The sequence below is a fragment of the Amblyomma mixtum genome, chromosome 5, assembly GCF_055824585.1.
Source record: "Amblyomma mixtum isolate Tamu chromosome 5, ASM5582458v1, whole genome shotgun sequence".
Lineage (NCBI taxonomy): Eukaryota > Metazoa > Arthropoda > Arachnida > Ixodida > Ixodidae > Amblyomma > Amblyomma mixtum.
Window position 1 is genome coordinate 46303661 of NC_143016.1, and position 21112 is coordinate 46324772.

General features: G+C 46.3%; 1 protein-coding gene across 1 annotated transcript; it reads right to left on the bottom strand.

Moving 5' to 3' along the window:
• Nucleotides 1-4712: 4712 nt before the first annotated feature.
• LOC149341976 (arylsulfatase B-like) lies at nt 4713-20848 on the bottom strand. Its single transcript, XM_089542054.1, has 11 exons — nt 20721-20848; nt 18928-19036; nt 17492-17651; nt 13947-14059; nt 12595-12705; nt 11792-11914; nt 10945-11071; nt 9125-9418; nt 7047-7480; nt 5280-5459; nt 4713-5157 (listed from the first exon to the last, which is right to left on the bottom strand). Exons 1-10 carry the CDS (start codon nt 20846-20848, stop codon nt 5325-5327), a joined length of 1734 nt encoding a protein of 577 aa, XP_089398180.1. The 3' UTR covers nt 4713-5157; nt 5280-5324.
• Nucleotides 20849-21112: the final 264 nt, after the last annotated feature.

The window sequence follows — 21112 nt, forward strand, 5'->3', positions numbered from 1 at the left end:
AGAATTGGGCGAGTTGGTACGAATTCATACTTTCTCTGCTGTGGCAGCACAAGGACAAGCACGTAGATGGAGTGACGGCAACACATGTGCTCACCAACAACTTACAAAATTTATTAAAAGCACAAGATATAGAAAAAAACCAACGGTTACCGAACCTCCATCGCTTGACGGAGGTTCGGGGACGCACCTGACCAAGCATGTCAAAAGCCACAAAGGGACCAAGAACGAGTAGACACACACAGCGCTAGAGCTGTGTGTGTCTACTGTGTCCCATTGTTCAAAGAAACGCGCGTTCTGTAGAAACATAAAGATAAGACTTCCCGGGAGAGTCTGGAGGCCTTCCGTATAAGGAAGTCAGCTGATGAATGCGTGATTTCGCCATCATTGCTGCTACTTGAGGCTGAGGTTGATTATCTTAGCAAGAGCATTAAACTATGATAACAGATAGATGCGTGGTGCTGTAACACGTGTTATTGCCTGGCGCTTTCGTAACCTTGTTTTGGACTGCGCATGCAAGCGTTGGTTTTTGTCTATATATTTTGTGCTTTTAATAAATTTTGTAAGTTGTTAGTGAGCACTTGTGTTGTGGTCACTCCGTCTATGTCCTTGTCCTGTTGGGGCCACAGCAGAGAAAGTATGAAAAGACGTCACACGTGAAGTGGCGGATTTGAAAATCGTTGAAAGCATCAGAAAACTGGCGTTTGGAAGGTCGCAAGATGGCTGAAACGTCATTAGGACATGTACAGCCTTTTTCAAAAGTTTAGAGCCCAGGGGGTTTGCTCTGGGCCACATTGCTTTGCTCGTAATGTATCCTCAGCGTCCCAAATCTCCTGAAGGTAGGTAGATTTTTGATCCTGCTCCCTCCGATGAGTAGGACTTCCATTAGTGCTACAGGAGCGCCACAATAGTGCTTAGAAGCCAACCCCATGGGCTCGAAACTTTTGACAAAGGCTGTATGTTTATACCCTCATACCCTTCCTGGCGAAGTGGTGCAGCGATGCGCCAGTGCCCTGCGATGGCAGGTGCTCCCAACAGTGAGCCTTTTGAGACCCAGGTTGCTCCTCCCGAGTGACCAATCATTAATTTAGTTTGCAGTGCCACGGTGGGCAGTTCCTCAATCTCTGGAGAACAGATTAATTGTGAATACGCCGCAAGGTCACATGACCAAGGTGGCCCACCTGCCTCCTAGTTTGCTCTCTGGGGACCACCTGCCAGGGCCACCATGCCTGTCAATTTCGCTCGCAACGCCGACAGCGCTGTCACCGGATTTTCTGGGGAACGGGGCCTTTGGAAACTATCGCGCTTATAAGGCGGGTCACGGCCAGGACTGAAATGAGAATGAGTCTTAAGTTTAAGGTTTGTGATCTCCCGGAACAGAATGTCACGTAAGCTGTGTGAGCGGAGGCATCTTAACGCAATAGCATTAAGGCTCCCGTTCTGCAAAAAAATTCGGAGTCCTCGTCGGCGGCGTTGCGAGCGAAAAATCCCTGGAGAAGAATCCTAGGTGGGAAGCTTAGTTCACGTGACCTTGCGGTGACATCCCAATCTGCCCACCGGATCGTGAGCAAACTGATCACCGTGGTTGGTGGCCGTTAAGGTAATGACTGATCGCGAAAGGTTGCCCGGGAAGAGAAACGTGGGTCGCATAAGCTCCACTGGTGGCAGCACCTGCCGTCACTGTGCAGTGGCGCACGGATTAGCCGCTGCACCACGGCGTCAGGGGTGGCATGAGCACTCCCAGAGATCTATGAATGTAAAGTAGAGAATGACCTATTCCGCATATATGGGCATTAACTATTGAATGCCGCCGCGGTGGCTCAGCGGTTATGGTGCTCGGCTGCTGACCCAAAAGACGCGGGTTCGATCCCGGCCGCGGCGGCTAGAATTTCTTTGGAGGAGAAATTCTGGAGGCCCGTGTACTGTGCGTTGTCAGTGCACGTTAAAGAACCCCAGGTAGTCGAAATTTCCGGAGCCCTCCACTACGGCGTCTCTCATAGCCTTAGTCGCTTTGGGACGTTAAACACAATAAACTAACTATTAACTATTGACGCTATCGCGTCATGTGTATTCTTAAGGCGGAGCTTAAGTACGATTTCACCGATCTTAGTCTGAATCCTGCTCGACCTTGACAATCGAGCTTCAAAGAGCGTACCTAATTCACCTTCGGCCTAACCACGCTACGTTGTCAACCATTTTTTATACAGCGGGAAGGGCCCATCAGGATGGAAATTTTCGACTCGAAATGGCTCGTACAGAATTTACGGCATGAACATGGAATCAATCAGAGACGTTACTTCGATGCCCAGAAATTTCACACGATTCCTTAGCGCATATTGATTTTCCACGCCATCGGCTTTCATTATTTAATGAGTTCACCAGAAGCCTGTTTCCCGCATCCTCTTTCAATGAATTTTCACCGCTTCTATACTCCTAAATATTTGTTTTGTGTTCCTTCAAGCCTGCTTAATATAAGTGCTGTACGACCTTTAGATTCGTAGTTTCTCGGTGAATACGGTCGAGTACAAAGTTACGACTGCAAACTAACGAATAGCGAATCGGTTTACGTGTCTCTTTTCAAAAGAAATACCTAGCTCAAGTTTAGATGTCGCCCTCCAATGAGTGAAGTGTGCACGTTATCTATGCTATGAAGGGAAGGAGGTGTGGGGACTGTCTATTTGACGGCAACTGAACGAAACTGCATTTTTTTTTATACAAGCTTGTTCGGTAGACTCTTTATAGCGGGAAGTTTAAGCAATTACAGGACTTGTTTTTCTTGCTGTTGATTAAATAAGCTTTTTGCAACCCAATTTTACAGTCGAATAGGCTGTTCGACGTGAGTCCTCCTATAGGCACAGGAGGTATAGGCATAGAGTGTAATGGAACTCTGCCAGCTGCCATGGGCAGATCTTTAGGCTATAATTCTACAACGGCGGCGCGCCTTGGTCGTTACGCAGGCTGAGCACTGACGCTGCACAGCACTCGCCCCCTGCTATTTGCTACCAGAAATTTCGACACATAGCTGAGTAATTAAGAGACGATGAACACTTACTTTTGAATGAGAGTTGCCCGCGGTATTCTGTTCGCATGGGTACCTGACGATGTCTAAAAGGAGAGAAAGGCGCAGTGACCTTAAAGTTGGTCGTTTTCCATGCGCCACACATCCGCGTCCCTCTACGCCTCCAGACTTTAGGAAGACGCAAGCTAATTGTTTTGTAGAGGTCCTTCAGCACCCCTGCGGCTGCTCATAGCGCGAGAACCTCGTTGAGATGCCGGTACGGAGGGCTTCCTCTTGCTCGAATGTAAGGTTGGTTGAATTCATTGTTGTGTGCCGTTGAACAGCAGCAATCCTCCAGAAGAAGAGTAGCGAAATGGCTGCTTTTGCAGAAGAAATTCGCCGCTATATCCTTGCCGTCACTTGAGGGCCACTTTGTTTCCTTGGTGGATATTCACCGGGAAAAAATCCATATGACTGCCTGAAGCTTATTTACTACATCCATTTGACTGGGCAGATCTCCTCTTCACAAAACTGAAAAATATTTCCTGATATAACTTCATCGATATAACACGTATGGAGTTGGCTCCGTCGAATTTGCCCAGGCCTGCTTTGCACCTTTCAACACTGTTACGCACTTCCTTGAGGTTGACAGCTTGATGAGCCTATCAGGATGAAAGTCTTCGACTTGAAAGTGCTTGTAGAGAATTCGCGTCATTGATATTGAATTAAATCTGAGAAGCTGCTTCAGTGTCCAGACATATCATTCAGAAGTTTAGCATATCTAGTTCTTCCACAAGATCGGTTTTTATTCCACCACTTCTACCCTTCTATATAAACGAGCAAACGAACGATAGGAAAAAAAAAAACAGGTTTGGCGCGAAGGAGCAGTCTCGAAAAGCTGTTCCAAACTCTTAAGGTCTGGTTTGAAGTGCTTGAAAGATTGCAGATAATCATCGCATGACAGTACACTCTTACAATAGAGCTCCATTGGAGACATTGGCTGATTTCCAGGTATGCGATAAGAATCGTCCTGCTCTGAATCGCGGATATGCCGGCAAGTTGACACTTACCCTTGTGAATAAGAAAGGGAGCCACTCTGCACTTTACTTGTTCGAAAAGGAACACTGAGTTTAATTCAGTGTCTTTTGCAGCTTTTGAAGTTACCATGTATTACTGGCAGGCATGGTTTGATGGAAGGTTTTCTTGGTACTGGACACAAGGCGCAGACTGCATAACCTGTTTTTGTGCCAAGTTAGCAAAAGGCGGAGAACGGCTATTTTTGTGTTCAAACAGGAGAGAAGGAATCGAAAGAAGAGCAAACACCTACTTTTTTCTCGTGAGCACAGTCGTAAGTAAAAAATCATGTATTGTTGTGTCACTTTATTTATTAGAACATTCAATTCTTAATTGCTCGGTGAATATGAGCAAGCACATAGTTACGACTACGAACTTAACACATACCAAATAATATTTCGTCTCGTTTGCAAAGAAAATATCTAGCTTAAGTTTAGGTGCCTCCCTCGTATGAGTTAAGCGCCCACGTTACATTTTCTCCTGGGGGATGGGTCCTTTATTTTGACCGCAGCGGAAGAGCAACCATATTTTTTCGCATATCACTTAATTTCGTAGGTCCCTTATACAACACAGCTTAAGCGAATACAGAGCATTTTTGTTTTGTTTATTTGATGTAGCTTTTGACTACTTCGTTCCAGAGTTTTCAGAGTAGATTTGGCTGCTCGATGCGAGTCCACCCAGGACCATGTTAACGGGATCAATGTAGTCACACTCTGTGTTGTTTATCCAGGGTTTCGCAACTTGTCTGCACTTCGTGCCTCGGCAAGAAATAATGGCTAGTGACATTGAGAGCAATAAATATTGTCCAGGCCAAATGTGTTGAGTATTCGCATTTAACAGAGTGTGTCTCTAATAAAAGAATTTTGATTGCGATGCTACTGCCGGTCTAGTAGACTTCTTTCGTGGATGAGGATCCTGCAGAAGCTTGGCGAATTCTAATTATTCATGGTCGCAGAATGCACTTGTGGAGTTGTGGCGCCGCCTTTTGTAATGGTCATTTGTTGCAGTCACTCTTTAGCCTCCTTAATACTGGCAGGTCCCGTCTGTGACGTAACGGTTGGTAAATGACAAGCAGTGTCCCTCGTAGACTGGTGCGTCAAAGGCAGGGAAGACGTGGGGAAAGAGGAAAGGCAAAAAAGTATTATTATAAAAAAGAACATATTTGAGCGCGTTTGTGGAGACTTTGCAAACGTCTTGACAAGTACGTTACCTTATGAGCTCATCGATGCTACAGCGAATGGGTTCCGCGTCACCTTTACGATGGCTCCAGCCATGGTGCCCATCTTCCATTGTGCCTTTCTGGAAAGCCTGCGGGGTCCACCGGTTTGCTGAGCGAAGGTGCGGCGTGGGCTTGATAGGCGTCTATGTGCTTCCGTAGAAACTCCACAATCTGTGCGAACAAAGATAAACCGAGTACTTGCGTCCACGGTTGAACACAAGTTTGAAAGTTCATCTCCATGAAATACCCTACTGTATTGCACCACATGTTAATATGCTTTTGAAACGTATAAGCTCAGTGCGCTGCTATGGAATTATAGCGAAGCCACAGCCTTATACTACTGCCGCATAAAGAACTCCAAAAGTTGCCACCTTCTTCGTGTGTTATCCATACTACCTAATGACTCACTTCACCAGCGCTAGCCGATCCATATGTTAAATGACTTTGCTTTTAGAGAAAGCCACTTTAGAAAAATAAATTAGAACCGAGTAAATTTCAGATTTATAACAAAGCTAAATGGCTCAATAATGCGTTGTGCATAGCGAGTTTTGCACACCGCTGTTAACGGCGCAGTACAAACCGCGGTGTAAAAACTTGGCATGGATCCTGAATAGAAACAGAGGGCTGTCTCCAAGGCATACATCGGTACTCAAGGGGTACATCTGTACTCAAGAGCCTAAACACACATACTTATCTGAATATCATTCTTATCATATCTTAATGGCGGCGCTCCACTTACTTTAAGCGGCGCAGTGCACCTCTTTGTCCCTTACGTGTCCCGTATAGAGGCACTTCTGTTTCGATGTTTGCTTTGCGTGCTTTTGGCGAGGTACAGCCGGCCAAATCTTTAGCTGGCGTGCGTGACAGCCGCTTTTTCTGCACCCTTGCGCTTTGCGACGATACAAACTTGCGGAAAGCTCAATATTAAGCACGGACTTAGTGAGCCTGTGCTTAGAGTTGATATTTACGCCAGTTTCCTCCGTCATAAGCTGCAGGAACACGAAAAACGTGGCCGTCACGCACGCCAGGTAAAGATTTGGCCGGCTGTACTTGCCGCCGCTGCCCTTGCTAGAAAGGTACTCCGTATTAGCATCAACTTGACCTTGAAGCCTCCCCTGCCGAAGATAGCAGCTGTTATTTTTAAACTGCCAGTGATTATATAGGAACTTGAATGGCTGACAAAATAACTAAAGCGACTGCTCTTGCAGCGACAGCTTGCCTCCGCGAATGTTCTTTGTGAATTTTGCTCTCTGCTTTCTGCTGTTGTTTGAAACAACGCAAATGCACGCGCGCGCAAAAAAAAAAAAGACGTATTCCTACAAGCCAATCAATAGGTTCTTCCGCAATAGCAGTCTAGACATCGCAATATGGACATAATGCGTGACTTAATGGCAGCCAGCCAGCAGCCATGGGCAGAAATTTAGATCTATGATTCGAAAGCTGCGGCGTGCCTTGGTCGTTACGCAGGAGGAGTGCTCACGTTGCACTACGCTTGCCGACTTCTTTGTTACTCCGAATTTTGCCGTGCAGTGGCGATGAAAAAGGATTTGCACTATGACGTCACTGAAGCGACGAAAATCGTCCCGTGTGGCTGGCATAGTATTGTGCTTCGCGAACACGCCTGGCACTTTTGATATCGGCCTGTTCGCAGCCGCAGCGCCGAGTGTTGCTATCTGCCGCTACGGTGGAACGTCGCAGTGCTAATCTTCTTTCATCGCGACTGTACAACTGATATATAGGGACCCGACGTCCACTTACTTTGGGATGAAGTCTGGCCACGTTGTACATCTCGCAAGGGTCCCTGACAATGTCGAACAGGAAGACGGATTCATTGACCAGAAAGTTTCTACCTTTCCATGCACCACACGTCAGCGTCGCTCGTCGCCTCCAGCCTATAGGAAGCTGCAAGCTGTTTGTTTTGTAAAGGCCTTTGAACACCTTCGCTACAGTTGATCGCGCGAGCAGTTCGTGGAGGTCACGGTACGGACGGCTTCCTCTCGTTGGGACGTAGCGTTGGTTAAATTCACCGGTGCTGTCCAGTACTAACTTGTACTTCCAGTAGCGTATTGCTGCTTGTGACATTGGCGGGTTGATGTTGTAAAACAGCTCGACACGGGGAGAACGGAGGCCGTGGGATAAATGCAGCCACATGTCTTTTCCGTCCAGCGCACCCAACACTGCTGCGTTGCCGCCTGAAAACACAAAATTTGAATTATTAGATGCAAAAATAACGCACAAGTGTGGAAGGTGAGCATTTGAATTTTGGAATAAGGAACTGATTACTCATTGACATCCACCCGAGCGCAGCCATGCGGCTACAAAAGGAAAGCTATTCAGCTTTTTAAGAAACTGCGTAGTTAAAGAAAAATTCGTCCTGGTCCGGGGTTCGAACACGGGACCACCGCTTCACTGGAGCAGTCATTCTCCAATTTTGTTTTGAGCGGTAAACAAGGTTGTAAAGGCGGATTAATTCCTGAGTATTGTAGGCAAGGGCATGTCACAGATATGGATAGCCAGTCCTTTTACAACGTGTGTCCTGAACACTTTATTTGCACCCTCGCAGAGTTACGTTCGACCAATGGCGTATTATACGCAGCGAAAGGTGTAGCGGCCAGTCCTTCATACAGATTACGCCGTATTTTTTTACCAGTACTGGTGTTGTGATGCGATTTAATGAGACAAACTGAAGCACAATGGAAGAGTTGTGAATTTTCTTCCTTTTATTTAATACCTTTCTGTCGGCTTCAAAATGAAAAATTGAATCCAAGCAATGCTCGCCTTAAGTAATGCTGAAATAACCATAGATCTATATCTTCGACAACTGAAGAATGTTGTGGCATGCCTAACCCTAGGTGGAATGCACCATCTTCAATGTAGGCCTGTTGCATTTCTCTCATAGGTACAGGCAGCAGCAACATGCAGCTACATCTCAAACGCGAACACTAAAACCGGCCTGGCCTGCCCCAAGTACCATTTTACTATAGAGACTAAGCTAGCATTGCATTGCTCATATTACTCAATCGGTTTTCCGGGCATGGGGGGAGGGGGGGGGGGCGTCAGTACGCGGTACTAACACTGGTATTTGACCAGATGATGCAATCACCAGAGGGCTGCCAAGTTCATTTCATTGGTATGTAGGATTTACAGATGATGCAATCACCAAATGGATGCCAAGTTCTTTGGTAAGTAGGATTTAACGTCTAGAATTTTCACGTGGGCTGTGACGCATGTCGTGGTCTAATTCGGACTAATTTCGGCCGCCTGAATTCTTCAAAGGAGCACAGTGAACAACTCCATCAAATTTTTGTTCTTAGTAAAATCGATTATGTGGCTCTTTCTCTCTACTTTGATCTTCTTGTTGGCGATGAAATAACGCATTTATTGGCGAAAAAATTCGATTTAAAACCGTATTCAAACTCGTGAATTATAAGCGAAAAAAGGACTCCGAGATCACAGATTCGAAATGAACAACAGTGTTTCCAAGCCTCAGCGATCCGGGCGGCAAATACGGCGTTGATACAATGCATTTTGCTTGTTAAAACGGCAGGCGGGGACGACACCTCCATTTCATATTTTCAAAGCTGTTCAAGTTTATAAAAGCTCTGTTTGTTTGTCAATAAAAACCAGCAATCTGTTGAAACAAGTTTGCCCTCAGTTTGCCCTCAGTATCCCTTCAATGCGCTCTGACAACGCCTATTACAGGGGAGCATTTAGCCTTTCGTTCGCATCTAAAGAAGCCGCAATAGCCGAGAAATTCAGCGCCCTAGCATAGCAACCAAACGCGACTACCCAGTTCATAGCCCACGCGCTTATGGCACAAAGATTGTTGCACGAACCGGCAGCTGAGTACAGCGTAGGCAGCCAGTCCGTGATGTGCATGAGTTGAGTGGACACCCTTCGTGTTCGAGCGAGCAGGGGACTCCAGACGAAGGCCGCCGCTCTGGTGCCTCCTTCCCACAGCGAGCCTTTCGCTCCTCGCAGCGGCCAGTTGAAGCCCCGACTGGGGTGCACACCTAGCGGAGCGCCCCCGTTATCGCTGCTGAACACGATGACTGTATTGTCCAGCATGCTGGCCTCGCTTAGGGCTTGGAACACTTGTCCTACAGACTGGTCCATGGCGTCCGTCATGCCTGCGCCATAGAGAAGGTGTGTGCGCTGTAAATCGATCTCAAAAGGTACGCATTTTCTTGTTAATTTATATTAGGCATGATGTGGTCTTTCATAGCTTGATTCTTACTGCGGGTTACGAAAGTCGGTGGCGTTGGGAACAGGCATACATACCCGTACGCACAGACAAGCACGCACATGCACGAACACGAATGGAAGAAGTGTAAAAGCGAATTAACAGAATTTACTTGCCTTTTGTTTGATTCTTCGCTGGGGGCCAATTTTGTTCATTCGAATAAAATGAACGCTAATTATTCCTTTCCGAACACAAACGATTAAGTGACAAAAGCGGGTCACTTGCGCCCTAAGCCAAGAATGAGTCAAACCTTTATAGCAGAAAGCGTTTGTAAAGAAAGCGAGGCGGGTGTAGAGCAGTGAACTTCGCCGTCACTGTCAGCACTCGATAAAAATGTTGACGTGCAGCACTGGTTTAATCCTCGTGCCTGTCCTCGAGCAGGGAAAAAGAAAAGGGTTGGACAATCAATGGGATTCGCCCAACAGAGTATGCGTTAGCGTTACTATTCCCCCATGACGGTGGAGGATGGCGCGATTCAGTCCAGCAGTCACTGTGCCGCACTGTGTCCCGTCGCGCCACTCTACCAAACTTTCGCTTATTGCGACCGCGATTTCCTTCTCGCCACACGTCGCACCCCACCAACTAGCCCTCTTTTCCTCACTCCACTTACCCTTGTCCTCTCCTCTTTCTTTATCCTTCTTTCCACATTTCACTTGCCGTGGCCACCTTCTCTCTCCTTTCCTCTCTATATCGACCCTTCCCTCTCTACATTTTCACACTCCGTCGTAGACCCCGGACACGCTTTGCGTTAAGCGAGTTTTTATTGATAACGTTTAAAAATTTAAAATGGAAGAAAAATGTTTTGGTGGCTCGAATAAGATACGATGTTTCCTTTTATACAGTTTCGTTCTTCGGTTCGCGGGGGTCATCGCTGGGTAAAATCTGCTCTCCGTCATACCCACTTCTGCACTTTGTCCGGCATTTGCATATGTGCGTTCTCTGCCCGTCTGTGCTCAACGGACAACGGAGAACACACACACACACACACACACACACACACACACACACACACACACACACACACACACACACACACACACACACACACACACACACACACACACACACACACACACACACACACACACACACACACACACACGCACGCACGCACGCACGCACGCGCACACGCACACGCACACGCACACGCGCACGCGCACGCGCACACGCATGCACACGCATATATATATATATATATATATATGTGTATATATATATACCTTCACCTCATCGCCTCTACATATCTGTCGTCGGAAATGCCTGTAATCACAGCTGATTACTGATTTTTATGTCGCGCATCCACGCTGGATTCCCTGGTGATCGATGCTACTTTGTGTAAAATTCGCCGTGCAGCAGTAAATGCTGGTGGTGTCACAGAGATGCGCGAGAGAATGGATGGAAAAGTTCGCTTGCCTGCATAGACTCTTCTGCTCGCTTCTTGGATGTACCGAAACTTCCCGGTGTGCACCGTCGGAGCTTGCAGCGCATCAGACGTTCCCGTTCCGCGCACTGCCTGATAGCTCACCATAACAAAGAGCGGCTGCAGGAGTAAAAGAATCTCTTAGCATCTGAAAACATTGCTGCAAATTACAGCTTTATAAAAGCATTACACTCTTTAAGCATACCGTGTACCGTGTTACCGTTACCGGAGCTGCCGCTACCCGCCTACCGCCGGGGAGCATGCTCCGATTGGTCCCGATGGTGCAGGCGCGCGCGTAGCTGCCGGGTGCGTGGCGCCATCTGGTGACGTCTAGGAGATTTGCGTATGCTCATTGGCTGCGCGCGGGCTCCCGGTACTCCGGTACCTGTAACGGGAACGCGGTACACGGTATGCTAAAGGAGTCCATCATTAGACACCTTTAGCATACCGTGTTACCGTTACCGCAGTACACGGGAGCCCGCCCACCGTCGGTGAGCACGCGCTGATTGTTCCCGATGCTGCAGGGGCGCGGGCAGCTGCCGAATCTCCATGGCCGAAAACCAGGTAGCTCCATCGGTGCAGTCACTGAGATAACGTCTTGCTTTGTTTCGTCGCTGCCGCAGATGATGCGAATATCCGACTTGTTTGGTCGATTCATGCAAGTACCCCGCGCAAATGTAGCATAAAACAAATCTGCCGAGAAAATGCCGTTTCTGCGCGAAATTTGAGCTCGAACAATTCACCAGTTTAGCTGGGAGAAGCACTGTACGGCACGCGTTTAATTGCGGAACACGCTGTAGAAGAGAGATAATACGCTTTAAATGGGAGCGGCTGCATTACCTTCTTCTTCCGGGTGTGGATGAGGTGCTTGACTCTCTCGGTGAACAGTGTGGTGGAGTATGTCCCATGATCCGTCCACACGGGTTCTGTGTTGAGCCAGAAGTCAAGACCGGAGTGGTTTTCCTGCAGAGTGATGCAGTCTAAGAAGAGTCACTCGGTAAGCTGAAGCCTCACGCAATACACGTGCAGCATTTATTGCCACGATTGTAAGTTTAGAAAAGGCCTGACCTACGCTTCCCGTTAGACAACCTATAGTATAGAACAACACCGTGTTTACAAACATAGTAATCGCTCGCGGACAGTCGGAGCCGACTGCGTGTAAAATCTGGGGATACGGCCAATAGCAACATAGCTAAACAAAAGTTTTCGTAGCAGCTTTTTGATTTAACCTCGCACCGGTGATGTGGTCTCTTTGTGATGAAAAGCTTAGTACATCCTAGAACTCGACGTGAATGCATGCAACATGATTTCGGAGGCGATGTATTTTTAAAACTCAACGATACGTGCGTGTGGGAGTCAGCCCCGCTGATGGTACAGGGCGGGACGACCTTGTAGACTGAATGTGAAATCCGAAAACTACTTTGATAACTTTTATTTTCATGCATTACTTTAAAGAGTGTGCCTGGGTTTTACCCCTAGTCGGCCGAAATGGTGACTGCAGCGCCTCCGCATCTTGTTACGTCACAGACCGGTCTTGGGCTGCAGGGAAGTGCCGGAACTAGACAGAAGTGTCCCACTTAACTTTCCTTGATATTTCACCGGGATAAAAGAGAAAAAAACTTGCCATTCCTTTGCGAACTCACAAAAGTAAACCGGTGGGTGTAGTAGTCCTCTTCTCCGTTGTAGAAGCCATAAAAACTGTCGAAGCCTCTAAATGTTGGTGTATGGTTCCTCGTGTGGCAGCCCAAGTGCCACTGCACAAAAGAAGTTGACGTTCTTATCAAGATGTAGCCTGAGTACATCATCATCATCATCATCAGAAGCATCGCGTATCGTGCCTGCTCTTGAAAACCGAAGTTTAGAAAAAGGTTGGCGGCAGAATGGTTGAAGCGCTTGACCCATTCAACCCTCGTCATGTATTTCCTTACAGCACTGAGAGAATAACGAAACATCACCAAGGTGTGCCTGAAACTACGACGTTACAGGGCACATGTCTAACTGCAAACAACGTTGTAGATTTACTTACACCGACAAAATTTAGCAGTGCATCTCACAAGAACCTAAGTACTCTAAGCCAGTGCTTTTCCGATTTTTTTTTTAATTTGAGCTGCAACGTTGAAAGAGCACAAAACAAGCACCGCGAATGTACAATTGGCTCCAGAAAGCATTTAAGAGCAGTGGTCTAATGAGTACAGAGCCGTGTAGTCTTGCGCTTAAGTAAGAATTAATCCAAACTAACGTAGCTGGAACTAAATGGATATTAGAGCACATGTTTTTTGCATTTTACTTCTGTCATTCTGTTCGAAGAATTTGCGGTATAGTTTTCATGAATTGCATTCATCTTATCAGTACAGACGTCATAGAGTGCCGTTCGATTCTTTCATTCTTATTACACATTTTACAATAGAGGTTCCAAGAAGTGTTTTTACTGCGCTATAAGGATGCCGGAATAAATGTCTTACAGTTTTGATAAACTTTGCAATTGTTAAGTTGACCGAATGGAGAAAAGAATTGATGAAACCCATTCATTTCAGTGACTATGTTAAGTTGTCGGAAGAGTGTTACTAGCAGTATAAGGACAACTAATAGACATGCAATTGGTTTTAACAGGTTCTGTCAACAATTGTCTATCGACATTCCTTATAATGTTACAAAAATCTTGTACGGGTATACGAAGTCGTGTCAGTGTTGCCTAGCAGTGAACCACCTAACACTAAAAAGCAGCTTGGCAATAAATAAATTTCCTGTTGTTTACATATGGAATGGCTTACATGGCTACTGAGAAGCCTGGCGAGTCAACCTCCAGATTGTTATGAATGACTTCGCCTTGAAACCGCCGGTTAGAACTTGCTTTTTTTTTCATAAAAAAATGCATATTGCTCTTTTAAAGACGAACTGACCTTCCTTTCAAATGGAGGGTAGTGTACACCCAACTGGAAAAGAAACAAGATGGTAGAGCGAATACTACGAGTACATCTCTTCGGAGTGTGCGTACCTTTCCAACAAGGTGAGTTTCATAGCCAAGCTCTTTTAGATGCTGAGGTAAAATTCGCACATTCAGGGGTAACCCGTAAGGCTGGGCTCCTTCTATCGGGAAGCCCTGCAGGCCTGTAGGTGTTAGAGGTACAAATGTAGTTCGCACTCGCGATTCAGGACAAACCTGCAAATGCCGCTTACAGCTTAAATGATGATAAATTTTAATGGCGCCTAGGAAGCTTGGCCAGAGAGTGCCATGACACTAGTTTTTGTTTGCACAAGGGGGAGGGGGGTGGGGGGCGAATACACATTTTCCAAACATTTCTTCTCAGTGAATCCGACCACCAGGGCAGGGCAAAGCTTGTAACCATTAGAAACGAATGTGTACCGAGTGGCACTGAGCGTCGAATACCGTATCTCCTGCAGGCGAGGCGGATGCTCAGTGCATAATGTCCCCGCGGCGGTCTTCAAAATATAGTTTACTGACGTCCAATCTAAAAATGTAAAGCCTCAAAATAAAGCACCGTTTATTCGTAAAACTGCCGCCAGGTATTAGCATGTCGCCACAGGTCTAAAATCAGTCGGTAGCTAAAGGCAGTTGCGGAGCTCCTTTGGCCTGTTAGGTTAACCTTTATCAAAACTTTTAGGCCCCATCGAGATTCTGCTGGCAGGCGTAGAGAAATCGCCATTGGATGATTTAAAAGAACGAGAATAATATACGACCTCAGAGTGTTGCAGTTCTAAGCGTGGAGGTCAATGTGCATCCATGACATTTTAGTTATTGATTTACCAAACACTGAGGGCCCTTGCAACGGGCCCTAAAAGGGACCTCTTGCAGGGTGCTGAAGTTTCAAGCAACTTCAGCGACGTGGAAATGCATTGTCAGATCGGTACAGAAAGCTTACAAATGATGGCGTGTTGTATTTATTCATTCGCTCCGTAGGACACCGCGCTCAGGTGAATAACATTGATAATATTAACTGCCAAGCCACATCATTTCGGAAAAGTTCTCTGTGATTCTCTTAAAGCTAAGCTAGAGTATACACTTGGAGATTAACTCTCATCACGCAAACTGAAGGCACCGTGATCTTGGTTCAAGGCCGCCATTAACCCTTTAATGACATGCTATATGTTGCATTCGGAATTTAGCGCAATATACCCAACCATCTAGGTCGCTAAGTGCTCAGTGTTCGCAGTCGGGCTTGGATTTAAGTTGCGTAATAATATTCTTGCCTCTATTTATGAGTATCACCACTTGATGACATCGTCTGCGCAGGCTGTAATCTAATATGAAAAATATGGAAGTGCTTATCAGTTAAGAAGAAATGTAAGAAAACGCTTGAAATGTTTTGCTTCATTTTGTTAGTTGAATATCATAAATAAATGGGACAAACCACTCAGTCGCCACTTTTACTGAGCGTTATAACGTCGTCCTACGGCAAGCCAAGCGTTCCTCTCAGCAGAATTGACAAGCTGCTCAGCAGCTGCTGATGCAAAACCAGGTTAATATAGGCATTTATCTCGAAAGCTTTTTAAGCTATACGATAGTGTTATAATGCCCTTCGATGCTGTTCGCCGCGTCATTGCTATAAGTGGGCAATATAGCGTTATCCTACCTCGCACAACATTTTGCGTTTGGTGCGTAATGCCCTCAATTACCTCTGCGCTACTAATATTCAGCTGCTAATTCTACGTATTGCTTCCTCATGTAAGTGTTTCTGATATCTCTACTCAGGTCCAGTGGCTTGAACTTTCTCTCATTTTGCACTGGCCCGGTAATCTTAAAAAGAAAGAATGTGGGAGGCTACAGAGTAATAAAAAAGGCAAGCGAAATACGCTCCAGACATCGCAGGCTGAAACGAAAGACCTCTTCCAGGAATAATGGCTTCTCAAGGGTCGTCATCACGTCCGTTTTAAGAGTGTCGCGAGAGCAGCGACGTCATCGAAATACAGAAGCTGCAGCAGTCTGAGGCAGAATGGCTTCTTAGAATGGTAGCTTTAAAGTCATTACCATATTTCTAAAATTTCCTTTTGCCACAAGTTCTACAGCGTTTGTTGTCGAAGTTTTTTTAGTTTTGCCTCACGTGGTTTCTCGTTTTCGGATATTGCTACAAAAAAAAAAGTTCAGAGAGTGTGGTGGTAGAACTTCCGGCTGTCACCCAAAAAATCTGCGTTCAAAGCGCCGCGTGCATTTTGTGTTTTTTTTTGTTTTTAATGCGTAAGCATTATATGGTTCATCAGGAAAGAAACGCGGCTTCCTGCGTTGTTGTCGAGCAGCAGTGATCACGGAAACCGCAGATGACGCCACCGTTATTTCACAAGACGTCAAAAGTAGACCTTAAAGGGACACTGAGGAGAAATTGAAGTTGACTTGTATCGACAGAATACCAGCTCCTGATTACAAAAACGCCACTCATACTGACAACAAAGCTCTTGTAACGTAGAAAAGAGCAAGAACCAAAATACAGGTACCGCCGCCACAGGTCAAACTCGCAAGTACAAGCGTGATTACGTCATAGGACAAAACAGTGTTACTAGAACCAATGCATCTAGTAACACCGGGACACGAGATGACACGAATCACCGAGGCGCAGCCAATGTATGCGCAATTCTCCTTGACGTCGCCTGATGGCGTCACGTACCCGGCAGCTACGCGCGCGCCTGCAGCATCGGGACCAATCAGCGCCTGCTCACCGGCAGTAGGCGGGCTCCCGGTATTCCGCTAACGGTAACAAGGTACACGGTATGCTAAAGGTGTCTATTTGCGAGAACTTGTTGACGACTTCGAGAACGGGATCCATCGTAACGCTGGCAAAACGCCGGTCCAAACTTCAACGAAGCGACGGTAGCGACGGCCGCAATAGCCGATAGATGCCTTCAACGTGCGGCCGGCGGTAGCTTTCTTTTCGGCTGCTGCTAGGCCGCTCTGCTGGCCGTCAGAAATCACGCAGTCTGCGTTACGTCATGTGCACGTCATGTTTCACGTCACTTAGTCCTGTGTCGTCATAAGAGAATCCCAAGTTTGAATCAGAGCGGCGGGAAAAACTTTTCAACTTCGAATCCAAATTTCTTAGAAATAAATGCATCTTTCGCTGCGGCCACGTGGCAATAAAGCCATGAAATGCCGAACTATCAGATTTTGCTATAAAAAAAATATTGATAGAGCTCTCCTCACTGTCCCTTTAAAAGAAAGTGGCTTCATCAACAAAGAAGAATTCTGAGATGCGGGGTATCGAATCGAGGACCTTCAGACTGTGAGGTGAGCATGCAACCCATAGGCCATAAAACCACGTGACTTCTTGGCGAATGAAGGGGAACCTTGGGCATGCACTGCCTTACGACTATATGCTTATGAGTGGGTGTGTCATTAGAAAGGAAGGAATCTTCAATGAACTTCGCAACAGAGCTCACGACGAGACAATGCTTTCGCATTAAAAGCACCTAAGCAGTCTCAAGCGCCCTCCGGAATTTTTTCGCTGTGTTCGAAGTTTTCGTGTTTGTGCTGCTATGACAGCTGTCCTCTACTTTGGACAGTCTGCTTTCCGCCTGACATTGAGATGGCACCTGTGCGTATTGGGTAGAGCCCTGTCATGAGGGCGGCCCTCGACGGAGTGCAGAATGGCTGGACGTAGTAGTTGTTCAGAATCACTCCATCAGCAGCCAGGGCGTCCAGGTTGGGCGTTGGGATTTGGGAGGACCCATGGAAACTCACGTCGTCCCATCCCTGCGACATTCGATCAGCGTTTGAACGAAAGTGCTGTACGCGAATACGTTCCTCGTTATTTCAAACAATGCGTAATGAAGTAGTGTCCTGGGCTGTAGAGCACTGCTTCTGCGATTGTGGCCTTTGGTGCCGTCTCTAAATGCTTGCGGATAATTTGTGCGGGCACTATAGTCGGATATGACTCAAGGAAGAAGCGGATAATTGTCTTCAAAGGTGCTCCTTCAGCCAAAGGCGTTCACCGACTCTCCGCTTTGACCGATTGTTCCCCTATCCCCCTTGACTGATCCCTAGGGCCGGCTTTTGATGAAGGCGAATTTCTAGAGGCCCGTGTGCTGTGCGATGTCAGTGCACATTAAAGAACCCTAGGTGGTCTATATTTCCAGAGCTCTTCAAACTACAGCGTCTCTCATAGCCTGAGTCGCTTTGGGACGTTAAACCCTCATAAACCAAATCAAGATGCAAACAAGAAGCACGTACAAAACAGCAGCTTCAGATTCGTAACAACTGCCCTCGACAGAAAAGACGGATTTGTTAACGAAGTTCACAGAACGACTCAAATATGTCAGCATGACACTCATTTGATACTTTGGGTGCGGGTTGTTTTGGCCCTGCTATCCCCCCTCCCCCCTGTGTGTTAAGGCAACCCCAAAAGGAGCGCGGGGCCCTGCTACGATGGTGTGTCCCTGAGTAGGCGCTCCCTTGCTTCTCCTACCACGTTCCTTGCACAACCGGCACAGCGGCGGTGTTCCTGTACCCAATGTCTGATGAAGCACATACTAGCCCAGCGAGACATACCAAGATTAGCGTAAAATCTTTCTTATAAGAGAACGTTCGCGGTATTGGAACAAGATGTCCTTTAATGATGCGTTCCTCTTTTCGAATATTTCCTTTTGTGAGACAAATGATAGCACTGTCACTGTATCTGATGGAAGAAATTACGATGAGCGTGTAATCGGATAAACTTGGAGTCACCTTTCTAATGGAGAAGTCTTTTAGTGGAATCATCTTTGTCTTTCGATCTTAAAAGTTTAGTACAACTTTATTTCTTCTTGTCGTACTTCAGGAGGGTTTTTGTTGGTTTCACGGCATACCATTGGAACAGGAAGCATAGCTGAAGGTCATAGGTTATATGGTCAAACGAAAAAAAAATGATACGTTTCGGGGAAGCTGCTCACTGCTTCCTTTTTAACAAAATTCCAATCTGTTGTTTACAAGGGAACCTGTGATCCTAGTTTATAATTATTGCGACGCCGATTTAAAAATGCCTTACACTCACCAGCTCATCAGCCAGGAAGAATACAATGTGAGGTGGCGCTCTGGGGTAGCGGACTATTGGCAGAATAAGAAGTGCTGACAGTAGATAGAAGACACAAGTTTTCACAGACCTGCAAAGAAGAAAATGTGATAGCATGAGAAAAACTATTCACATTGCCAAATATGAGGGCTACTCCTGCTTTCACTGAATCTGAAGGTATGTTCTTTCTAAGCACCGCCTACTGGCGCGCTGACTCTCAAACTGTTACGACAGGACTGCAGATGGGATTATAGCCAGTAAATGCGGGAAACGTGAAAATTCCAAGAATTCCATTACCTTGATATCATCTGTGAGGCGTGAGGAGACATGAGTTCCTTTGTTGAGTAAAAAAGGACATTCAAAACCACATGGACAAACTATTTTAATACATCTCTAGACAGTGATGAATGTCTCATATATATGTTGCGCAAAATTATTCGCAGTTAAATATCTTTAACGCTGAATGTAAAGCACACGGCGTTTGTTGCAGCAAGAGTTGAGCACTACACAAGGTTTGTAAGGGGCCAATGTAAGGTGGCACTGGCCTTGATGATCTTTGCGCTTGGCTTTCAAGAGTTTAACAATTTCTTTCGCTTAGGTATGGCCTAACCGGGCTTGCTCTTTCGATTGAAGATATGATTTCGTCCGAATCGTTTAACGCCCCTGCTTAAACGTTAAATGCTATCTAAACTCCAAGGAAGCAGAAATGAAAAGTCTAAAAAATCAGCGCACGATATCATTATGAACGTCGTGCCGTATCATAAGCACCAACCAGGAAGTACAGCCGCCCAAATCTTTAGCTGGCGTGCATAACGGCCGCGTTTTCCGTGCTCCTGTATCTTGTGGCGGGGCAAACTTCCGAAAATATCAAATCTAAGCACAGGCTCACTAAGCCCGTTCTTAATATTGAGCTTTCCGCAAGTTTGCTTCGTCGTAAAGAGCAGGAGCACAGAAAAAGGGGCCGGCGCGCACGTCACCTAAAAATTTGTGCAGCTGTACATAAATGTAAGCCTACATTTTTTTTCTAATACTTATGATTTGTTGGAGATAATGAGAGCTTAACTGAAATGCCTCTTTGGAATGGTACATGTGCCGTCATCATCTCAGCGGGATCTTACATAGCTTTAGGTGCTTTTCAAAGAACGAAGTGACAGGTTCTCTAAAAGCACCAAAGTCGTAGTCGCCGCAAATAAACCCATGTAGGAGCATGCGATAAGCGAACCCATGTTTGTTTCGCCACATTAAAGCACAGAAAGCGTGGGTGAGATGCGAGGTAAGAAAAATCATGGTCTAAGATGTCGATGCTAGGCTCGCCGTTTAGTTTAACCGTTCTCAACTGAAATGGCGCATATTTTATGAAGCTGCAGGCAGCGCAGCCGCTGACTTTATTTCGCCTCGCCTTTCATGCCTGATGGAAGTGAGCAATTGAATCTGTAGCAGAGAACCGTTAAATAAAAACACAACTAAGCTGGGCGTCTAGTTCTGGAGTTATGCAGAACTGCTGCGCATCGACACCAATGTTCTGAATGGTTGAGAACTTGCGTGTCCGACGCAACGAACTCATGCTAAATTACACAAGCTAGCTAAGCGTAAATCTGAATCTAGTGCTTACTTACATTGCTGCTTTTAGGTCACGGTTCAGACAGTTGGATGCCAGCATTTTTCAAGTGCTACTGCCGACCACAAAAACTCGACGAGTGACGCAACACCGGTGTATTGGGCCCATCTACTTGCCTAAGTGTTGAGAACGTATACGCAAGAACAGAAGGACCAACCTCATCGCAATCCTGCAGGTTTTTCGACTCGGCGCTACGTTATGTGTAGTGTGCGAAGTCGTCTGTGTGCTTTCCTGGAAGCGAACAGTTCCATTCGAGCATGAGTGAGAACCATTGCTACGCGCCATGCAGACAACTGCGCTCGCCAAACGCTGCTGCTCTTTATTGCGATAACTTTTTGTCCGCATTTGTGTTATTTTCTTTTCTTTTATCATCACAAGTGTTCTGTGACGCACAAGAGCGATCTGCGCGTGCCGGTGTGGGCCCGTTGCCTTGTTGTAGCAGTCTGTTTTGAAGGCACAGATGGGCCGACGTCAGGAGGAACGACGTTCGATACCCTTGAAGAGAAGTTTATTGGACTCATTATTCATACAAAGGGACCATATTCCCTC

Excerpts from the sequence above, each read along its gene's own strand:
- LOC149341976 (XM_089542054.1), bottom strand. The coding sequence starts at position 20,848 with ATGGCGCGTAGCAATGGTTCTCACTCATGCTCGAATGGAACTGTTCGC. Across the intron at positions 14,060-17,491 it reads GCTCTACCCAATACGCACAG|GCCTGCAGGGCTTCCCGATA; the intron begins GTGCCATCTCAA and ends TAACACCTACAG. Across the intron at positions 7,481-9,124 it reads TACGCTGTACTCAGCTGCCG|GCGGCAACGCAGCAGTGTTG; the intron begins GTTCGTGCAACA and ends TTGTGTTTTCAG.